Genomic DNA, 22711 nt, shown 5'->3' with positions numbered 1-22711 from the left:
TTTTTTTTTCTTGGCTCAAATTTCTCCTGATAATTCGAACTTTAAGTGAAAACGTCAGTCGATAAACGTCAAAGTGTCAGAACAAAGCTCATCGATATAACATTATGTACTCATGATTGATAAAAACGTGATAACATCTATGAAAATCTAATACATTTAGCTTAACTCTCCGAACTAAACGTTCCTATAAAAGAAGTTCTTTTAAAACATACCAAACGCACGAAAGTGACTATTGATTGTTCAAGAATGGTGAAAGCATGAGTCCTTATTTGTTGTTAACAGGGTAATATAAATTTAACACCAGCCCCGAATTTAATTTCTGCTGTATTGTTCGACGTGTTCGAAATGACTTGTAGTTAGAACTCCCTCGATTCACGAACAATCAACAGCAGCTATTTCCACGACACATTAAGGGCCAGCCGACTGACAAGTTATTAGATTTAGTGTATGAAAACAAAAAGGTTGATAACACTTAATGGAAAATACTGTCTTAGGATGACAATATTTGGTTTTCTAAATTCTCGGGTTTGGTGAAGGGAAAAGTAGTTCAGTTTCGAATTGAAGTGCAGTTACGTTTCTGAATCAGGCTACAGCTCGTTAGTGGTAGTTGTAATTCGAGCATTTGACTTCTCTTCTTCAATTCTTCATGAAAAATGTTCAACTCGGACAAGAAGGAACCACTCTACCTATGCGCAAACTACAACTCGTTCATGTACTAAGCGGTTAGTTACGTGATAATTAGATCTGCAACAGTGTCAGCGGTCTCAATATCGACCCGCGATCGAGTCATCCCAGACACATGTCAATATCAAAGTCGGTAAAACGGATCAAAAACCAGCAATTTAAAGAATTTAAATATACCTATAGCCATATCTGAACGTGTGCACCTCAGTATATCAGAGTTTTAGAGCATGCATGCTCGTTCCCTTTAAAACAAACAAAAACGTTAAAAACAATTTTTAAAATAGTAAAAAAACAAGTGGTCTTCCTTTCTATTTTCGTTTATTTCATGCGGATAATGTTGAAAACTGAGGTCAAATAATGATCTCAAAGTTGTAGGAATTTCGAGGGTTGTCCAATACCACGAATCGTTACGAGTCGTCTTGAAAGCACTTTCCGCATGGTAGCGCCACTTGTCGGTCCTTTTAATAATGAACGTATTACAATCGCGCAAAACGAATAATTAATGTGGAATGTTGATTTTTCAGTGTTTTCTCGTCGACTCCGGACTTACTTTCCTCTATCCCGGACTGGCTAGTTCTCTTTTCTACGGATTTTGGATTCGATGGAAAAAATAGTTTGCGTTACTGTTATTTGTTAATTTGATAAAATTTAAAATGTTTATCCTTTTCTTTTCACAAAGTGGCATTTTCAATGGATATCCCATTCAATTAATCTTTTTCACCAGCACAGAATATTCCTGCTAGGCAACCGGTGTCAAAAGCCATACGACTTGCGAATACATTAGATAAATAATAAATTGTCTGTTTATTAAGACTCATTGCAGCAATATACAGAATGGCTGAATTACAGAGCTATTTACAAAACATATAATACCAAAACATAATGCAATAAATCCAAGAAATACTAGAAATATAATTGTACAAGCCACTTATGCGTGACAAACTCTTGCGTGCGCGTGGTCCTACAGGTAGGACGCGTGGAAGTCGTGGAGCTGTACGACCATTACATTAGACAACTCGTAACGATCCGTGGTATTGGACATACTTATAGTTGAGGACGAATAGAACCCACAATATGTTTTAATCTAAAAAACGACATCCAGTGTTTCTTCATTTTCTCTGTCTCCTAACAATCTACAGTTATAATTACTAAACTATGCGGGAGTTAATACGAAAACCAACTGGTTGATTTAGCTTCCCGACTCACACTGTAATTTCGTTTCTAATTTCCTCGTTAAATGTGTCGACTGGAAGAAAAGTTGTTTATAATTAATCAATTTCTCATGGAATGAGCTCCATAGTAGATTATTGTCGCTGTACTAAAACAATTGGATAGTTTGTTATTCGCCAGAGGCTATGGCTATCACAGTGATGTTAATCGTATGGTGCCATTTTTACTTAGTATTTTACAGGAAACAGGGATCAGAATAGTATTGTCCATCATGGCCTCTACCCCAATATCAAAGCTTACATTATCAGAGTTCACCCATGGGGATGGTACAGACATATCTCCATGAGAGTGGAATTCTATGGATGCACAGAAGGTGAAAACTCACCATTATTTTTGTGATCTATACTATATAGGTTTTTTTTTTCGAATTAAAGTTATAGCACTTAAAGACTGGAAGAATGCAAGAATTGGTATCTTCATTTTCAGATGTTATGCACTTTTCACATTTACCTTGGCCCTAAAAATTCTCTATTCTAATGATATATTCGATAAGAACACAGGAAACAACAGTGATATTTTTATAGAGTAAATGATTTTAACTCAGATGAAACATTTGATTGTGTTGTGTAATCCTGCGAATGAGCGTAGTCCTGGGAAGGAATGTTGTCAGTAGTATCAACTGATGTTTCGGCAATGTTAGCGCCAGACACTATCAGGGTCAAGTAAAGATTTGTTGAACAATCGAGAGTTGCAATTCAGGTTCGTGAAAACTGATTGATCAGTTTATGAAACGACAGGATAGAAACAAGCTAATTATTATTCTTCTGAAAACTTTGCAGATCGTTGTGCTATGCCACTCGGTTTAGAAGACAAACGCGTGCTAAATGGTCATCTCACAGCTTCTACTTACTACAATCATCATCTGTCTCCTTGGCACGGCAGACTAAACAGCCGCTGGTCATGGAGTGTGCGAACCAGACGAGTAGGAGAATGGTTTCAAGTGAATTTTGTAGAGCTGATGCGCATAAAAGGCGTGGCCACTCAGGGAAGACAGGATGCTGCCCAGTGGGTGAGAGCATATTCAGTCCGTTACAGCCCAGATGGAATGAATTTTATACCCTACAAGGAAAACCGTGGTGTCAAGGTAGGTGACTTAACCTTCACACTCTAACAAAAGTATGCATGATGTCCATACCGTTCTCTTTATGTTTTTTACGGCACAATTATATGGAGAAATTTTGTTAATACCTGAAAACTACTAGCACTTAAGCAGTAAATTTACCAGTAAAAATGGTTATGTTAGGTTTGCATTCCGGTCATAGCGTTGTTCTCTCACTCAAGTGCGTCTCTGACTTCTGTTAACTTCCGGAAATCTTTTTGCAGATCTTCACCGCCAACACAGATCGGCACTCAATTGTCTTTCATCAATTCATGAGACCCTTCTCAGCCATTTATGTCCGCATATATCCTAAGAGTTGGTACAGCTGGATTTCCATGAGAGCAGAGTTTTATGGCTGTCCAGGTACACTAAGATTTGTAAACCTACCAAGTAAATGTTATGCTTCTGTTTGGTCATCGGACAGAATGCGGTGACATCACTGATTCTTCAAAACTGATGAGGCGGCAAATTTGCAGGCGACGTCGCCCAATTTTATAGACGAATGGCTAAAATTGACACAATGGGCTTCGTAAAACTTGCTTTTATGAGTTCCAGAAGGGCAACGTTCAACTTTTAGGCATGGGTTTTTGGAATAAAAATGTTCCTTTGATTTGCTCCTAAAAGGGAGATTGCAAAGTAGAAGGACTATCCTTGTTTACAGGAAAATATTCAAATTTGGTCATTTTTCGTTGTTTCTATGTTTTTTGCTTCTGAAAGGAAGAATTCAATAGAAGAAATACTGGTTTATAGAAAATGTAGATATGGGCTGGGTTGTTCAAAGATGGATTAAGATAACCCAGGGTTAGTGTGAAATTTGATTTTAGATCTGAAAGCTTCATAAGAAAATTCAGTGTAATTCCATTTGTCTAAAATTTGATGATCGATTGTTCTAAAAAGAATTGGGAAAATCATTCCAAAACTGCTTTTGAACAGAGAAATATAGAAACCGGGATTGAAATTTAACCCTGGGTTAGCACTAATCGGCCTTTGAACAACTGGGGGATGGGTTTTTGCTCAATTTTTCACCAGAAACTGTACGAAACTAAGGACGTTTTTGTCTGTCACAAAACACCTTGCGTGACTACGTAGTCATTGCGAACTTTACTTGGGACAGTTCAGAAATGCATTTAAACTTAAGTTGTCTTCTTTTATTAGCATCTTTGTGTAACCGCGCCTTGGGAATGCAAAATGGTCGTATTCGAAACAACAAGATCACAGCATCATCAGAGATTAACCGTTTCCATACTGCCTGGCTTGGTAGACTGGGCCGAGTGAAGACTGGCCGTTATATTGGGGCCTGGTGTCCAAAACACAGGAATCATCTTCAGTGGTTGAAAGTGGACTTTGGTCGACTGATGAAAATAACCAAAATAGCCACACAAGGGAGGCAGGATGCTGGTCACTGGGTGACGTCATACTATGTGTCATCTAGCATAGACAGCGTTCATTGGGCAATGTATCGATTCAGAAGTTCTAATAAGGTAAGGTCACATCCTTTTTAAAGAACAAGTATATAATTTTCATCTTTGCTATGAAAAAGTGTATCTGAAGTTATGACGATTAGTTCTTTTAAAGTAACTTTACTGACGTAATTATGTTATGACTGGCTGCGCCTCTTGGTTTTACTTTACTAGTTTTGAGTATTTCTACGTCATTTCTGTGATCGATGAGAATATTGACACAGAAAGGTTCTGATAGGTACTGCTTTCGTTAATAGCTGTAGACCGATGGGTGTTGCGAGAGTTTCTGTCGTTATTTATAGATGTTATATGCCTGACTTTAACTTCTTATCTCAAACAGCTGTTCCAAGCCAATCGTGACCAAAACACCATCGTGATGAATGCAATTAATCCTTCCATAAGGTGTCGATTTTTACGTCTTAATCCTCGTGGATGGCATGGTTGGCCATGTTTGAGGGCAGAATTTTATGGTTGCCCAGTTGGTTAGTGATAAATTTGATTTTTTGTGTGTGTGCGTGTGGGTGCGTATGTATGAAAAGAGTTTTAATTTGCCTAATCATTCTAAGCAACATATGGCAATCTGCGGTCTTTCCTTGCACTTAGGTAGCACGGAAAGCCGTAAAAATCTTGAACAAAAGCTCATCTTTCAAACCGGCAGTCTAAATCCCACAGGGATCAATAAACGCTTTTCATTCCACTAATTTATTCATGTGAGGGTGTAGTATGATCGTCCGGGTGAGTGTAGTCCTGAGAAGGACTGTTGTCGGTGGCAGTGACTGACGTTTCGACAACCTGTGCGGAAGTCATCATCAGAGTCAAGGTGATGATGACTTCCGCACAGGTTGTCGAAACGTCAGTCACTGCCACCGACAACAGTCCTTCTCAGGACTACACTCACCCGGACGATCATACTACACCTTCACATGTTACCCCCGGGTTCAAACCATTTACTGCATTAATTTATTCATGTTTTTCTCGTTGCCATGCACCCACCAATAACGTAGCTCCATTTTCTGCCTTTAAAAGGACACACAACCCACAATTCCTCTATTCGCTCCGACGAAGGGCTAACGCTCGAAACGTCAGCTTTTGTAATCATTACGGTGGACAATTTACCATTTCAACTTGGTTGATATATCCAAATTATTTCGTTACTCCCACCGACGCAGCCCCAAACAGTTTCTTTCGAAACTATCAGCCTTTATGAAAAGAGTAGTGTTGTGTCCCTTTCAGTACCACGAGGAAAAAATAACGCGGAAAATAAGAACAAGTAGTGATAAATTGTAGATGAACAAAGCAAACAGAATCACATTATAGACAATTGGAGAATAACTATAAAAATTAAAGAGTTGACAGATAACGATATCTTCAGTAGTTTGCTGTGAGGTGAAAACTCACCTTTGGCGTGAAAGAGACCGTAAGAAAAGCTTTAAAATTGAATGAATAAACCAAAAAGGAACAAGTGCCTCCCAGGTTGGAAGAAATTAAACTAGTTGTAAAAAACAAACTTGATGATTATTACTTCTACACTTTCCTTTGGTTGAGGTTTTCGAGGCATAACATTTTAATTTTGTTTATAACTTGAATTTGTATCTAATTATCATAAATTACTATACATATTAATAATGTCTTTATTTTCCCCTAGATCGCTGCAATGTTCCTCTTGGTATCCAGGACGGTCGCATTACACGCGCTATGTTCACCGCCTCGTCCATGTACAACCACTACTACGGTCCCTGGTGCGCCAGGTTGCAGGCTCGGAATCATGGCTCCTTCCGAGGAGGCTGGGTTGCTAAGTACCGTAACACTCACCAGTGGCTACAGATTGACTTGGGAACAGTGTCCATTGTGAAACGCATCGCGACTCAGGCTCGATATGACGCAAACCAGTGGGTTACATCATACACCGTGTCCTATAGCAACAATGGTGTCAGATTTTTCCCATACAAGCAGGCAAGAAGAACAAGGGTAAGTGGGTGTTATTCTATTGGAGTAGTTCCCGCAAAAACAAGTCATTGTTTCCTTCAGGCTATATACATCGTGTTTTGTACGTTTTAACCGAAAAGAGAGGCATATCATTAAATGTTCAAATTTTGTAATCCCCTTGAATTTTTTTCTATTCTTGGGTTCCCAATAGGCCATTTTACAGTTGTTTCCTTTGTTGCCAAGCTTTCGAATTGGATTGAGGCTGAAGGTCACCTTGCTGTGATAGAAACTAGTATGTAGTTAACATGATAACAAAGTAATTTACATTTGAAAAGCAGCAACGTTTGTATAATAACATGTTCATCCTTAGCCTCCCTCCTGTTCAAAGGCGTGGCAACCAAGCACGCAACTATAAAATGGACTATCAGAATAGTTCCCTAGAACCCAGTCATTTCGATAGGAATTCGACCTTTCCTCTAATGGGAATTGAGCATCATACGTCATCTAAAGTAAATGACCTGAAAGTCTTGTACAAGCTTAGAAAAGCTCCTTTAATATTTCAAAACGGACTGTTCTACAACCGAACGGTTTGTGTTTACAGCTCTTCCAAGGAAACACCGAAAGATATTTTGTTGTGGTGCACAAACTCCGCCCGGCCATAAAGGCCCGCTATATCCGAATTCAGCCGCGGTCCTGGTATGGATACATTGCCATGAGGGTAGAGTTGTACGGATGCAGACTGGGTATGTTACACAATGATCCTAATCTTGTTTTACGAAAAAAGGGGCAGAAATAAGTAGTCAGTTGCAACGATTTGTATTCGGATGCGGATATCTTGAGTAAAATAACAGTCAGATAGTGTGCGTCAGTGGGTGGGAATGTGGCTAGACATCGGAAACCTCAGAATATCCCGCGGAAACCTCAGAATATCCCGCGGAAACCTCAGAATATTCCACAGAAACCTCAGAAACCGCCTCCCAGTTAGCTCAATGAATAGAGCGCTGGGCTGCTGTGCGGGAGGTCGAGGGTTCAAGCTCCGGCCGGACCAACACTCAAGGTTTTAAAATAATTGAGAAGACTATGTTACCTTTCTATAACATCAAGAAATGGTTAGATATTCTAGTCTTCTCGGATAGGGACGAATAAATGGAGGTCCCGTCTCCTACTGGGTTAGGGGTAGGAGACGTTAATTTCCCACGCACGAGCTCGAGATTACAGTGTGATGGCCGGATGTCCTCCCCTGGGGTGGGATGGGTGGAATTTATTGGGTGGACTACTCGCATGGTTCGCATATGTTCCGTTTTATTATTATATAGCTGTGTCTCACAAGGACTGGGAACTACCGAATTCACGAATTTGATTGGCTGAAATCAATATTGAAAGCGTTCTAGATTTTCCCATCTAGACTGGCGTCCAGACCGGTCTAAAAAAAAAAAAAGGTACAAAGAATGTAAAAAAATTGGCATATAAGACCCAGCCATATGATAAACATCTTATTAACCGAGCTGGAGGTCTGTATGGGAGAATCTTGACCTCGGTCGCTAGTACAGACCTTACTGCGTTCGGTCTGTACTGGCGACCTCGGTCAAGATTCTCCCATACAGACCTCCCGCTCGGTTACTAAGAACTAAGTCCTACCCTACTGCGGTAATGCAGTGAAAATGGTTAGAAAAAGAATATCCCGCGGGTCTCGACACAACGGGACTCCAAAGTAATTTGAATATATCAACAAAGTTGAAAAGGAAAATTGGCCACCGTTACGATTATAAAAGCTGACGTTTCGAGCGTTAGCCCTTCGTCGGGACTCCAAGGTAGTTCAGTTATCAAACGTTGTGGGTGTCTTATTAAGTGGCAGGAAATGTGGTTTGCGTGGTTGGCATGATGAATGTAACTCTTTTAGTTTCTGTTGTCTCTCTTATTCTAGTACAATTGCATTTCGTTGATTTTCGCTCATGTACTTTGTACCTCTTTGTAATTTAGCCTTTACTAACTAGTTGCACTGTCTTTGTTGTATAATATGAACTGCTCTTGTGTAGTGACAAAATCTGAATCGATGCGTTTTGACACACCTCTTTCTTTTGGAAACGCAGGTCACTTGTGCAATCGGCCAATGGGACTACAGAACAACAGATTGAAAAATCATCTCATGACATCATCATCTCGATGGGACAACTTCCATGGTCCTTATCGAGCGCGGCTGAATATTCGTCGCCATGGTAGGTGGATTGGAGCGTGGTCTGCACAGTATAAAAACCGTTATCAGTGGATTCAATGCGACTTCACTGGACCTGCAAAAATTATAAGGATTTCCACCCAGGGAAGGCAGGACTATAATCAGTGGGTCACGCAGTATTACGTAACACGTAGCTTGGATGCAGTGAATTTTAGGCCTTATCAAGAGAGGAACTCAATCAAGGTAAGTGAAAGGAGGAAATCAAAGTAGTTGAAAATTTCACTGTAAGTTGCTCCTGTTAGACTTGATTGAGAATCATACTGTTGTAAGAGTGACAGATCCACGAGGCTACTGTGCTTTTTCACAGATTTCAGGTTGAATTAGAATTGTTTGGGGGGGGGGGTGGAGGTGGGGGGAAGAAACTTGTCGGGGCAGTTTGAACACTATAAACGCTCCATGAGGACTAGAACAAGAAACGACTTCAACCAACTTCCATTTCCTCGCTGTTACTTAATCGCATCACTCGTTAGTACTTCCGATTGAACCGACACCGGGAAATACTTTCGAACGAATCCCCGAAGTTGCGTGTGCTAACTGTTGTTTTGTTTCGTTTCTTTGTTCAGTATTTCACAGGCAACCGTGATCAGAATACCATTGTTAGTCACGCCTTCATCCCTGCCCTTAGATGTCGCTATGTTCGAGTTCACCCTTGGGGATGGTACAAGCATATCTCCATGAGACTTGAGTTCTATGGATGTCTAACAGGTAAAAGAATGGAAAAGGTTTTTCAAATTTCCGCTTGCCTAGCTCAAAAGTTTGTTTAGAGAGTAATCACCTTCTACAAAAACCCAAACTAACAATGGTATATCTCCATAGACAAATGCACCATGCCTCTTGGTATGGAGGACCGTCGTATCTTGTCGGGTCATCTTCGGGCCTCGTCGTCGTACAACTACAACCACGGACCTGACCGAGCACGTCTAAATATCTATAACGGACATGGAAGAACGGGAGCTTGGGTAGCAAAGTATAGAAATACTAACCAGTGGCTGCAGATCGACATGAGAATAATGAGTATTATTAAGGGAATCGCTACACAAGGAAGGAGGGAAGCCCATCAATGGGTGAAGAGTTATACACTCTCTTACAGTGCAAAAGGTCTTCGCTTTAGACTATACGTCGCGTATGGCAAGGTTAAGGTGAGATGATGTGTGATGATTTTCTCCGCGCCTCTATTATTCCTATCTTTCTTTGATGTTGAAATAACAAATAATTGTCACATGCATTTGTAGCTTCTTAACTAATGGTACTGATACTGACTAGTATTGTAAATGCTTCTACATCGAACCCCACATTACAATTCGATTTTCGTAGACATCACGAGCAGTTAATTTTTCGTGAACATTTCTTGCCAAGGTAATTTATTTGGAAGTTCTTCGCAGACTGTTGTATGCATCCGGTTCGTTAGATATCTCAATCTCAAAGCGGCGTCGCAAAACCTTTCTCGAATAGTTTTCACACATTACAATTTCATATTTGTATTTTTTTTAAAAAATTTGCCTGTATTGTTTTAACAGGTCTTCCGCGGCAACTATGACATCTACCACACAGTTTCATACAAGATAATCCCAGCGATCAAGGCCAAGTTCCTTCGCATTCATCCCAGAAGTTGGCGCAGTTACATCGCAATGCGTGTAGAGTTGTACGGTTGCCGATACAAGGGTACGTTCAAGAGAATAAGATTACACTAGACATGTTTTCCCCTTGATTCAAGGTTAATGAGTACCTCCATATTGTACAATGTCATGCAAAGCAAAAGGAAACTTACACTGAATAACACATCGGAGAACGTTACGTTGCGAACATGTAGCGTGCAGCGTGATAGACACAACTTTCAGACGTATAAGTGATTTAGATTGTTATTAAAACGTCAGATTATCTCAGTTCAATTATTGCAGGAAAAATTGTACAAGACATGAAAAAGGTGAACGTTACGTTATTTTACAACGTATAACGTGCACCGTTAAAGCGCGCAACTTACAAACACAACAAAGCACTGTGATATAATTAGTCCTCAAAACGTCAATTTATTTTACTTAGATTTCGTTTCTTTTCATTTGCATCCTCAGAACGTTTCTGTGACCGGGTCCAAGGACTTCAAAGAGGTGCAATAAAGAATGCAGCTTTCACTGCCTCATCCCAATGGGACAAATACCATGCCCCGTTCCGTGCCCGATTGCATGTCCCCAAACAAGGACGGTACATTGGGGCGTGGTCTTCTCGTCATAACAACCGCAATCAATGGCTGAAGATTGACTTAGGCAGACCAACCAAGGTCACTGGTATGGCAACGCAGGGACGGCAAGATGCAGACCAGTGGGTGACAGCATATTATGTTTACTACAGTTTGGATGGAGTACACTTTTCTCGCGTCACTTACTGGTGGGACGTTATAAAGGTTAGTAGTCGGACTGTAATCTTACAAACTCGGTTAACTGTTTGAACACTGGAGTAAAAGTCTGGTCAGGTAGTCAGGTAAGTCCTTAAAAGGGCTGTTGGTAAAAGGGCTGTTAGTGTTACATCAGAATCGATCAAATATTTATTTATCGAACGTTTATCTGTCATCGTCACAGAAGGGAGAGACCAGTAGGTGATCGGTGTAAATAACTGACTATTGGAAATTTTTGTGTTCTTCTCATATAAACGTCACCCATTGTCATGAAAAGCAGTCAAAAGTATATTTTTTTTTTCGTCAAAGAAAGAGAGGGGTCAAACGAACAAATCTAATGAACAAAGTATTCTGTAAGCTAGATCTGTAGTGGTTATACGAGTTGGCACATTTGATTCACGAAGGATGTTTATCATGATAAAGACAAAGATTCACAAGTAACAAATTTCAAAACCAACCCCTCCCTCGCCGATTCTAAACCCTCAATTGAACCGTAATCCGTTCACACGTTTAAGCTTTATATTTGGATTAACTGCTAACCCGACAACACAAATTACGATTGGATTTAGAAAACGATTTAACACTTTTGCGCAAATGTCGTATTCAAGAGTTAGTATAGAAGAAGTTTTAGGGTCAAGATGGAAAGGTAGTTTTAATTGAGTAATAACATTTTTCTTAATTGTATTTTAGACTTTTCGAGGAAATTATGACCGAAATGGTGTCCAAACGCGCTCATTCAACCCTCCTCTCTATGCAAGATTTATCAAAATCAATCCTCGTGGTTGGCGATCACACATCTCGATGAGAATGGAAGTGTATGGTGGGGCATGGAGTAAGTAAAGAACATCATAAACTCGTATATTTAGGATATTGTGAGAAGTGTAACGCATGAAGGCAACTTTTTACACGTACATGCCATTTACGGACTATGTACAAAGCACTTTCAATGTGGTCGAAATTATTTTAAAAAATTGTTGTTGATACCTTTTATGCGTTGGATTTCCTCGTTGAAGGGATAATTTTTTAAGTGCTGCACTTGGATGCATGTTGCCTCAAGCTGCTCTGGATTCAGTTCATTGCCTAACTCTCTCGCAGCGCTGTTCAAGTCGGAACTCTGAACGATTTAACACTAAGCTATAAGGAAGATAAAAGATAAATTGTAGCTGTCATTTAGGGAAAAACATTGATACTACAAAAAAAGTGTCCCTTCCACGAGGGTGGAGGACAAGAAAGTTGTAGAAGCAGTTTTTACCAAAGGCTAAGTCGTTACTACGTGAAACCTCATTCCAAATCTTAACACATTTCTGCCTTTATTTCCTCAAGGCAAGTGCGATGTTCCTCTTGGAATGGAAGACCGCCGTGTCCCTGATCAACTCATCACTGCTTCCTCTTACTACAACTACTGGGGTTCACCGAGAATGGGCAGGCTGCATCAGAGACGCGTTGGCACGTTTGGTGGCTCATGGTATGCCAAGCGAAAAGACAAACGCCAATGGCTGAAGATAGACATGGGTGGACTGACCCGTGTGTCACGTTGTGCAACTCAAGGTCGTCAGAATGCAGACCAATGGGTAACAAGCTATTACGTGTCCTACAGTGTGAAGGGATACCGGTTTGTGACGTACAAAGAGTACGGACGTACAAAGGTGAATAAGATTTGTAATCAGGGAAAGCGGGAGATCTCATCAGTACATCTTCTTACCCTCCGCAGCACGCTTTTTTAGATTTTAGTACTCAGAATTTGAGGTGAATTTAAATGATATCCCACCTGATATTTTTCCTTATTATCACCTGTCGGCTTGTCGGTGTATAGGAGAAATTACCTTTTTGTCTTGGAGTGAAAGGATGAAAAGAGGGGTGGTGCGACCGAGGCCTTCAAACTTTGACTCTTTGAGTGGATCTTTACATTTTGATATCTATCCGAGAAAATCACAAATCTAGGGCCATTGAGATATAATACTTTATTCTCTTTACTCCAAGAGTTGATTAAAATGTAACATCTCCTCGCAGTAGCGACACATTATTCAGCAAACAGACGACGAGAATAGACAAATTTATCAAACAGAGGATGTTTCAATGATACAAAGCCAAATCCTCTTTGATGAAGAATTATAAATCAGATCTTTGAGACCTGAAGCATTGAAGCGGTAAATTACAAGGAGGTGATTGTTGAAAAACAAAACAAAGTAACTCCTTGAATGTTCTTATCCTTGGTGCAACCGCATCGTTTTACAATTATTAATTAAATATGTAAGGAATAATTCATGAGTGAACTATAATTATTATTATTATTCTATTTCAGATATTCCCGGGCAACTTTGACCGATACGTAGTCGTAACACACCGATTCCTTCGACCAATAGTGGGACGTTACTTCAAGATACATCCGGTCACGTGGCGTAGCTGGATCTCCATGAGAGTAGAACTCTATGGCTGTGTCATTGGTAGGTCAACCTACGCAACATAATGATCGGTAATTTTGGAGAAATAGCATCGTCTCGTCTCGTCTCTTTCCAGTCCTAGAACTATCAAGTATAGATAACCCAAGTGTCGCCTACATACATTGTAATAACTTGAATGAGTTACGCCTACAAAATTTTAGCTCAGTGACAAAGAGAAACCCAAACACATGAGGCAACTTACGGACTGAAAAGATGGCGGTGAGATGTCGTTTACGTGGTAGTAGACATGCTGTCAACCGGCTTTGATTGAAATGTGTGTATCTCGGAAGCAAACGAACTTTAATCTCAAGTATGTACTTGTCTCTCACAAAATGTAGGCCCGAGATGTGACAAACCTTTAGGAATGAAGAATGGCCGCATTCACGCTAATCAAATCACAGCAGCATCAATCTGGGACCGAAATCATGGAGCAAGTAATGCCAGACTCCACTGGCGAAGAACCGGTGCTAAGACAGGCGCTTGGTCAGCTCGTCACAATAATCGTTACCAGTGGTTACAGGTGGATTTCAAACGCTACATGCGGATTGTAAAGATCGCTACCCAGGGACGACAAGATGCACGTCAATGGGTGAAGCAGTACTACGTCCGATACAGTCAAGACTGCGCACATTTTGCCGACTATGAGGAGAACAGCAATAGAAAGGTAACAAGAAACTATCTTTGATAGAACTGGAATGCGTTTGACTTGTGGTTAGAAAGTCCCTTTCGATTCAAATTTTAATTGATCTTTTCAATTTCACATACGTTATCATAATCAAAAAAAAAAAAAAATATGAGAGTATTAGTACCGGACTAATGGTGAATTCATATCCAATGCTCGTCGTCGAGTAGAGAGCTTCTAATGTTGATATATTCCTGGAAGAAATTTTGTTTTAATGGAGAGATTAAGACCTATGCGAGTTTCGTTATGCTTGTTAAGTTGCACGGTTGGCTAAATGACTTCGTCAGCGAAGCTCTTACAGCCACTTTTCGTGCATAGCTGATGAAAATTGCTTATCAGTGAAAAGTACTAAACCACTTTTTTCCCTTTTTCAGTATTTTAAGGGCAACAGAGACCAAAATACTGTGGTAATGTACAGATTCTATCCACCAATCAAAGCGAGATACATTCAGGTTCGCCCATGGGGATGGTATGGACACATCTCTATGAGAGTGGAGTTCTATGGATGTGTTGAAGGTTTGACTAGTTTGTCGTTTTTATCAGTAACAAATTATGGACTAAAGATAAGATAACTTTCTTTCTTTTGCTTCTTTTTTTTCTTTCCTTTGTACATTTAATTCTAAAGTCAGTCTATTTGACTGTCTGTCTCTCTACTTGTTTGACTCTCTGTCTGTCTACCTGTCTGACTGTCTGTCTCTCTGCCTGTCTGTCATTCTGTCTCTCACTACCCGTCTGTCTGTCTCTCTATCTGTCTGTCTGTCTGTCTGTCTCCCTGCCTGTCTCTCTTCTTTTTTGTCTTCCTGTCTGTCTCTCTGTCTGTGTTCCTGTCTGTCTGTTTTCCTGTCTTACTTTCTGCCTGTCTGACTGTCTGTCTGTCTGTCTGTCTGTGTGGTTCCCGCTATTGTTTGTCACTTTTCCCCTTTTTTTCTTTTCTTTATTACACATGCTATAAAAGTAAAGAAATGATCCTCACAGGTGAGCTGCAGTAAAAGGAAGCCGGAAAAACTGAAATCCAGGCTTCAAAATGTAATCGAACTTGCGCCTCCCAAATACTAGTCTGGCGCTACTGTCATGGAAGGGGTGAGGCAGAGTCTGGCGCTACTGTCATGGAAGGGGTGAGGCAGAGTTTAGTAGGTTGCTCGTTCCAGTGTATACTTTGCTTCTGTTTCCTGCACAAATGTCATGGAAGCTACTTCTACGCTCTCAATGCTTGGTCAAACCTTCCTCTTTACCCTACAGACCACTGCAACATACCTCTGGGTCTAGAAGACAAACGCCTCAGTCCGGGGTCTTTGTCAGCGTCTACTTACTACAATCACCACTTATCACCATGGCATGGCCGACTGAACCACAGATGGTCATGGAGTTCTCGGCGTAGAGATGTTCACCAATGGTTCAAGGTTAACTTTGGTTATATAACAAGATTTAAAGGAATAGCGACCCAAGGACGGCAGGATGCAAATCAGTGGGTAAAGACCTACATCGTCAAGTACAGTGGAGATGGTGTTAGTTATGTGCCTTACACCGAGAACAAGCGAATTAAGGTGGGTGTTTACGAAATATCGATAATGAGGGTTGATTTGTAGCTGACCGCATTTTCGTTGTTGTTATTGTTATCGTTATCGTTATTATTGTTTTCTGATAATGAATTATCAAGTGAAATTCTGAGCTTTTAATCGTCGATTGAATTAAGATTACCTAGATATTTTTCTTTTTCAAACCTGAAATATAGCAAACCCTGCTCGGCGAAATTTTCCTATCACGAATTTGAGGTATCTACGTTTTCGTTGGTCTGCCTAAATTCCTCAGTGTTGACGTTCAGGTTCTTTCTATTTTTTATATGATAAGCTGAATCATACACACATTTTGATTGGTTCTTGGGTAGACGACGTCGCTATCAACAACCTTCTGCTTTGTTATCATTTACAAAAAATAGATTATATGTTACTGTGGGTCTGTACATTAATAGATTAAAAAGACGTCATCTGTGATTTATCACTGAAAAGAAGCAGGGCTATGTGGAATCTAATTGTGAAATTGTTCATTCATATAACAAGCTGCAAGGGTTCAGGAACGGCTCATTATTTCTTAATGTTTGCTTATAATCTCTTAAAACTTTCCCAAAACTTAGGTATTCTCTGGCAATAGTGACAGACATTCCGTAGTTTTCCATCGTTTTTTGAAATCCTTCACTGCTGCGTACGTGAAGATCCATCCAAAATCTTGGTACAGCTGGATTTCAATGAGAGTTGAGCTCTTTGGTTGCACAAGTAAGGTGTTTTTCATGTTTTTAGATAGAGGAAACTCATTAGCAATGAAACTTTGAGATACATTTGTAACCTCTTTGTAAATGAAGTAGATCCCGTTGTACCGGACTGTACCCTTCCCCTCTTGCGTACACCAGTGATGAAATAGACCCAATATAACCAACCCCCTGCCCCGCCCCGCCCCGCCCCACCCCGTTTTGCTCTTTTTATGATGAACATACCGCAATACAATAGTTGACGTGAGTATAATTGTTTTATTAGGTGCAATCTGCAGCACACCCTTAGGTTTACAAAATGGTCGTATCCGTAACAGTAAAATCACTGCATCGTCCGAGTACAATGTGTACCACGCGGCCAGACTTGGGAGATTGCATCTGCACAAGAGAGGAAGATATGTTGGAGCCTGGTGTGCAAAGCACAAAAACAAAAATCAGTGGTTGAAGGTGAACCTGGGACGACTGATGAAAATCACAAAAATTGCCACTCAGGGAAGACAGGATGCAGCGCAGTGGGTGACATACTACAGAGTGTCATCCAGTGTGGATGGCATACACTGGCAAATGTATCGCTTCAAAAACAACGATATGGTAAGGACATGTCACACGAGCGAAATCTCTATTGATGTACATTAAGTCGGTTTTAAAGATGTCTCTACTCGTCGCAAATTGATGAGCGAAGGTGCTAGAGCATTTTGTGGAGGTTTACTAAGAACCACGTTTAGATAGGCATTTATTTTTCTGCAGCTGATTTTGCCTTGCGCATAATGGCGGTAGAGAGAACAAAGGAGGAGAGTTGGTCGCACAAAAAGTATTCTGCGGTATTAGGCTTATCGCATGGACAGACTTCAATTTAGAGCATAAAGCTGGGGAAATTCAGGCATTCCCAAAGCTTCATACTCCCGGACTGTCCAGGGGAGTGGGATGCTGTCCTCCCCCCCCCCCCCCACCCTTCCCCGCAAACGGAACGTGCGACTGGCCGCTGGCCGTTTACAAACCTCGATAGGCTAAGTTATAAAATGTTGAGTTGTCTATTGTGTTAACGTTTCGTTCACGTTTTAGCATGAAAATCACTCTTTTCTATGTTTTCTCTTTTTTCAGACCTTCCGTGGCAATTATGATCAAAACAGCGTCAAAATACAAGCTTTGACTCCTGCAATATATGCCAGGATTATAAAGATTCACCCGTGGGGATGGCGAAGTCATATCTCGATGAGGGTGGAAATCTACGGATGTCGAGCTGGTTAGTATTTTGTTTTAAATGTTTGTCCACTTGTCTATAAGTATTCACCAACTTATAATTAGTAACCTTCGTGTTGATGAAGGTCTGCCGAGAGAAATCTAATCAGTGTTTTGAAATAAAAATCTTCCTGCAGATCCCTGCGATGTTCCTCTCGGTCTTCAAGATGGCCGTGTTACTTCATCTATGCTCACGGCATCCTCCATGCACAACCACTACTACGGTCCCTGGAGTGCTAGGCTCCAAGCCAGGAACTATGGCTCCACCCGAGGAGGCTGGATTGCGAAGTACAATAACAATAAGCAATGGCTACAGATTGACCTTGGAACTAAGTGCAGGGTAAAGAGGGTTTCCACTCAGGGCCGGTATGACGCTAACCAGTATGTGAAGTCCTATACAGTGTCTTACAGCCTGAAAGGTGACAAGTTTGTGTCATACACAGAGGGGCGAAAGATCAGGGTATGAAACTATCCATCCATTTAATCAATCATTATGGAAGTGTCAGTTGCCTTTTGGTCTGTTTCAGAAGCATGATGATGATGGTTCTTTTCCTCCAAAAGAGCTTTTCAGGGCCATTGCAATAAAAAATGAAACAAATAGTGAAGATAAATATAGATAATAGGTAAACCAGCGGGCTATTTATAGAGCGCAGCCAAGGAGGCAAACGCGAGGCAAACGCGAGGCAAACTCGAGGCAAACTCGAGGCAAACTCGAGGCAAACTCGAGGCAAACTCGAGGCAAACTCGAGGCAAACTCGAGGCAAACTCGAGGCAAACTCGAGGTAAACTCGAGGTAAACTCGAGGTAAACTCGAGGCAAACTCCAGGCAAACTCGAGGCAAATGGGAACAAATCCAGTGAAAAGCAGATTGGAAGGCTTAACCCTTTCACTCCCAAGCCGGTCCATTAGTAATTCTCCTTACTGTCTGCCATACAATTCTTATAATGTTAGTTCTGAGAATTTGGTGTCGAATCAACAAATAATCGCCCATGTGATGTTTTTCCTTATTCTCGTCACCTGTCAGCTTGATATTGTAAGTAGAAATTCTGTCTTGGTCACTCATGGGAGAGAAAGGGTTACTTCCGGGACCGCTTAGCCATTGCCTTCCTATGTGATATCCCTTTCAAGAATCATTCCATTCAAATTCTCAGTTATTTATAAGTTTGTGACAAATTTCTTAAAGAATTTTACCTCTTAGAAATTTTTAACATCTTTCTTTTTATTGCAGATCTTCCAAGCCAATATTGAGAGATACTTCGTCGTAACCCATCGCTTCTTTAGGCCATTTGTGGCTCGATTTGTGCGAATCAATGTCAGGAGTTGGTATGGATACATCTCTATGAGAGTTGAACTTTACGGCTGTAGATTAGGTAAGGAGCACATAACGTAGTATCAAAAAAACTGATTTATATCAATTTAGATAAGGCTTTGTGATTGCTTTTGTTATGAGTAACAGTCTACGAAGAGCTACCTCGCGGACGTCCCAGTGTTAAAGACTCATTTTTTGTTATGCACTAATCAACTCATTTCTGTCTCTCCCTTTTTACTCAAGGTCGAATGTGTAACCAACCAATGGGATTACAGAATGGACGCCTTAAGAACCACCTGATGACAGCCTCTTCTCAGTGGGATAAATACCACGCTTCTTTCCTGGCGAGACTTCATCGTCGGCGGGCAGGGAAGTATATGGGTGCATGGAGTGCCAGGATTAACAACAAATACCAGTATCTACAGATTGATTTTACAAGGCCGTCCAAGATTATCAAGATTGCCACTCAAGGAAGGTACGACGCTGATCAGTGGGTCACACAATACTATGTCACTTACAGTGTCAATCTGGTCAATTTTGTGGAATACAAGGAGAGAAACAATAGGAAGGTACGAAAGTTTTAGATCATTTGAATATTGTGTTGTTAGTGAAAGGGAAGTACCCCAAAAAAGCGCCTAAGAGAAATCGCGTGATTAAGCAAACCTTGGGTCCCTGTAAATTGTGCAAGTAGTTGGACATGGTGACTATCAGCTCAACAATAAATGGTAAGAAGCACTGAATTCGAAAAGAAAAATAATGTGGAGAAAGATATAAATTAGAAGGAAAGAAAGAATGAACGAAAGAAAATGAAAGTTAATGATTTCATCAGAAGAATATCCTTTACTTTCTTGGTTTCTATGAATAACAATGAAAAGTAGAATTGAAAGTACAGTACTGAATTAAGCCTAAAAACGTGTTATAACCATTGGCTGCGTTCTGCGTTACGAGAGGTCGAGCCATACCTTTTATCCTTATCCTTAGGAGTCCTCCCGTATTGATTTCACTGCAAAGGTTACTTTGCTTTGACGGTACAAGGGTTACTGTACGTTACATTACGTTATATCAAGAAACAACAATACGGCTTCGCCCCCATAAGAGGCAGTAGCCATAAAAACGTATGTATCGCACAAGTGTTACATTACACAGGTGTGATAGATTGCCATACTTTTTAGAATGATTTTTTATTAACTTTCTTAAAGTTAAATTGAATTTACTCCAAATCCTTCAACAGTATTTCACGGGAAACCGAGACCGTAACAGTGTGGTCCACAATTCATTTAATCCTGCGATTCGATGCCGTTACATCCGGGTTCATCCATGGGTATGGTACAGACACATTTCTATGAGAGCTGAGTTCTATGGATGCTTCACAGGTGATTAAGTGTTCACTGTCTTAAAGTTTACAGCAAATTACCTGAGGTCTTTTCCAAACTGATGAAAACAAAATCTTCAAAGCCAGAAAGAACATGATCCACATAGGGCGTAAGCTACTAAAAAAAATGTTCTGGAAACTAAAGGAGGTGCAAATCATTCAATCCGAAAAGATGACTGTTTAGAATTGTTCATCCTTACGCACGTTTGTATCGCTAATACTATAATATTCTGCCTCAACCGCACTTAGATTATCTTTTCTCTTTTAAACTACCGTAAATCCTCTAATAAGCCCCCGTGGGGGCTTATTTCATTCAGGTACTTTGGGGAGGGGGTGGCTTATCGGAGGGGGGACTTATTAATTTAGCCCGTGGTCACCATATTTACAAAAAGAGTTTGGAAGCCCGTGGTCGGAGAAAACCTTTTCTGTGAGCGTGATACAAGAGAGGAAGCGAAGTTGTGTGATGAATTTGCTGTTGGAATTTATCGCTCAAGAGGCTCTCAAGACCAAAAATTAGTTGGACATCTGCTGATAGAGCTCTCGTTCCTGTTGTGCAAATTTATATTTCGGAGGGTAGGGAGTTGGGCTTAATAAATTTCTTTCTCTGAAGAGGGGGGCTTATTAGAGGGGGGTGTTTAATAGAGGGTTTACGGTCATATATGTACGTGAGATTACCGCTTGAAATAAAGTTTACTTTTGTGGTAATGCCGTGAATTTCTTGTGTAGTTTAGTATCTAGTAGTTCTTATTGTTAGCCACCACCGCAGAGCTGCCTTTCCTTGTCAATTGAGTTTCATATTTTTTCTTTTATCAGATCGTTGCACCATGCCACTTGGTATGGAAGACCGCCGTATCTTATCAGGACATCTTCGTGCTTCGTCATCATACAATTACAACCATGGCCCTGAGCGATCGCGTCTCAACATCTACGCCAGTCACAGCCGCACGGGAGCCTGGGTAGCCAAGTATAGAAACACAAAGCAATGGCTGCAGATCGATTTGAGGCAGATGTGTATCATCAAAGGAATCGCCACGCAGGGAAGGAGAGAAGCTCATCAGTGGGTGTACACTTATGTTCTCTCGTACAGCAAAGATGGCCGAAGGTTTAGAGCTTATACAGTTGGTGGAAGACTCAAGGTAAACTTGTTTTATACAATTTTGTATTTGTTTGTACCTGTGTGTTTGCAGTGGTTTGCTTACGACTATTCGATAACCTGTAGCAGTTTGCAAAGGAATCCTGGAATTACGAACTGCCAGGGACTGTTGGTTAAAACGGGGGCTCTTTAAAACGGAGGTTCGTTGATAGAGGAGCTCGCTCTAACGGAGGTTCAACACAACAGGGGTTCGTCATCACGAAGGTTCGTTATAACGGAAGTTCGTTATCAAAGGAGAAGTTCATCATGGGATGGTTATCAGTGGGTTCTTTTCACTAAAGCTTTTAGTTGGCTAAAGGGGGGTATTTGTCACGTATAAGGTGTATCACCGAACTTCCTCAAGGGGCACATAACTAACAGAAAAATTGGTTATAATAATAAATTTTAAGTAGACATTATCAAGTTATACTTCCTTATTTGGTATATCTTTTGGTTATTTTCCTGTAGAGATTCCGTGGAAACTATGATATCTACCATACTGTTGCCCAGAGAGTATCACCTTTTATAAGAGCTCGGTACATACGAATTCATCCCAAGACCTGGAGGTCTTATATTGCCATGAGAGTAGAACTGTATGGGTGCCGATACAAAGGTAGACATTTGAATATTTCTCAGAAATATCCTCATTTCTTGACATCTACTTCGCCCCTTAAAAATAAGGGAAAACATTACTACATCTACTTGTTTGTTTGTTTGTTTTTTGTTAGAATATGTATGCGACAGACCTCTTGGTATGCAAAGTGGCCGAATCAAGAATGCAGCCATCACAGCTTCATCTCAGTGGGACAAAAACCATGCTTCTTGGCTTGCCAGACTTGGGAACATGCGTCGTGGCAGACTGATGGGTGCGTGGTCTGCTAAGAAGAACAACCATAACCAGTGGATCCAAGTTGATCTGCACAGATCTATGAAGGTCACCGGTTTGGCAACACAAGGCAGGTATGAAGCTGCGCAGTGGGTGACAGCGTTTCACGTTCTCTACAGCGCGGACGGAGTGAAGTTTGCTAAAGTCAAGGATTGGTGGGATGTGGTGAAGGTGAGCATTAGTTTAAATTATTGTGTAATTTGTGTTTTTTCTTGTGCGTTAGAAAAAGCTTTGGAACTGAGATAAATACTCACAGATACTCTCTAATGCTCTCAGAGTAATGCGAGAGACCATTTCGTGGCCTATTGCGAAAGTTGCGAGGCAAACAATCTTATTGTAAGTCATCACTGCCTCCTCTGTGTCTCA

At 40.7% G+C, this 22711-nt stretch overlaps 2 protein-coding genes across 2 annotated transcripts in view; both read left to right on the top strand.

The window, feature by feature from the left end:
• Positions 1–1614: 1614 nt before the first annotated feature.
• LOC111323151 (uncharacterized) lies at positions 1615–19036 on the top strand. Its single transcript, XM_088739128.1, has 24 exons — positions 1615–1651; positions 2096–2227; positions 2694–2998; positions 3238–3376; positions 4169–4494; positions 4814–4955; positions 6119–6441; positions 7001–7142; positions 8490–8815; positions 9196–9337; positions 9449–9771; positions 10150–10294; positions 10702–11030; positions 11712–11853; positions 12345–12667; positions 13324–13465; positions 13801–14126; positions 14519–14660; positions 15384–15688; positions 16276–16414; positions 16673–16998; positions 17509–17650; positions 17784–18106; positions 18875–19036. Exons 1-24 carry the CDS (start codon positions 1615–1617, stop codon positions 19034–19036), a joined length of 5283 nt encoding a protein of 1760 aa, XP_088595254.1.
• Positions 19037–19202: 166 nt separating this feature from the next.
• Positions 19203–22711, top strand: part of LOC111323084 (uncharacterized) — a 75401-nt gene continuing 71892 nt past the window's right edge. The window contains exons 1-5 of the mRNA XM_088738291.1: positions 19203–19524; positions 20187–20328; positions 21141–21463; positions 21928–22072; positions 22188–22516. Coding sequence (XP_088594417.1) covers positions 19204–19524; positions 20187–20328; positions 21141–21463; positions 21928–22072; positions 22188–22516 — 1260 coding nt within the window. The 5' untranslated portion in view covers position 19203. The remainder of the gene's footprint in view (positions 19525–20186; positions 20329–21140; positions 21464–21927; positions 22073–22187; positions 22517–22711) is intronic.

This window comes from Stylophora pistillata, chromosome 11 (assembly GCF_964205215.1).
Source record: "Stylophora pistillata chromosome 11, jaStyPist1.2, whole genome shotgun sequence".
NCBI lineage: Eukaryota > Metazoa > Cnidaria > Anthozoa > Scleractinia > Pocilloporidae > Stylophora > Stylophora pistillata.
The sequence above is the reverse complement of the archived record's forward strand: the minus strand, read 5'-3'. Positions and strand labels throughout refer to the sequence as shown.

Coding starts and splice junctions, on each gene's coding strand:
- LOC111323151 (XM_088739128.1), top strand. CDS start 1,615: ATGCGTGACAAACTCTTGCGTGCGCGTGGTCCTACAG. Junction 11,854..12,344: donor AGTGTATGGTGGGGCATGGA/GTAAGTAAAGAA, acceptor TATTTCCTCAAG/GCAAGTGCGATGTTCCTCTT. Junction 16,999..17,508: donor GCTTCAAAAACAACGATATG/GTAAGGACATGT, acceptor CTCTTTTTTCAG/ACCTTCCGTGGCAATTATGA.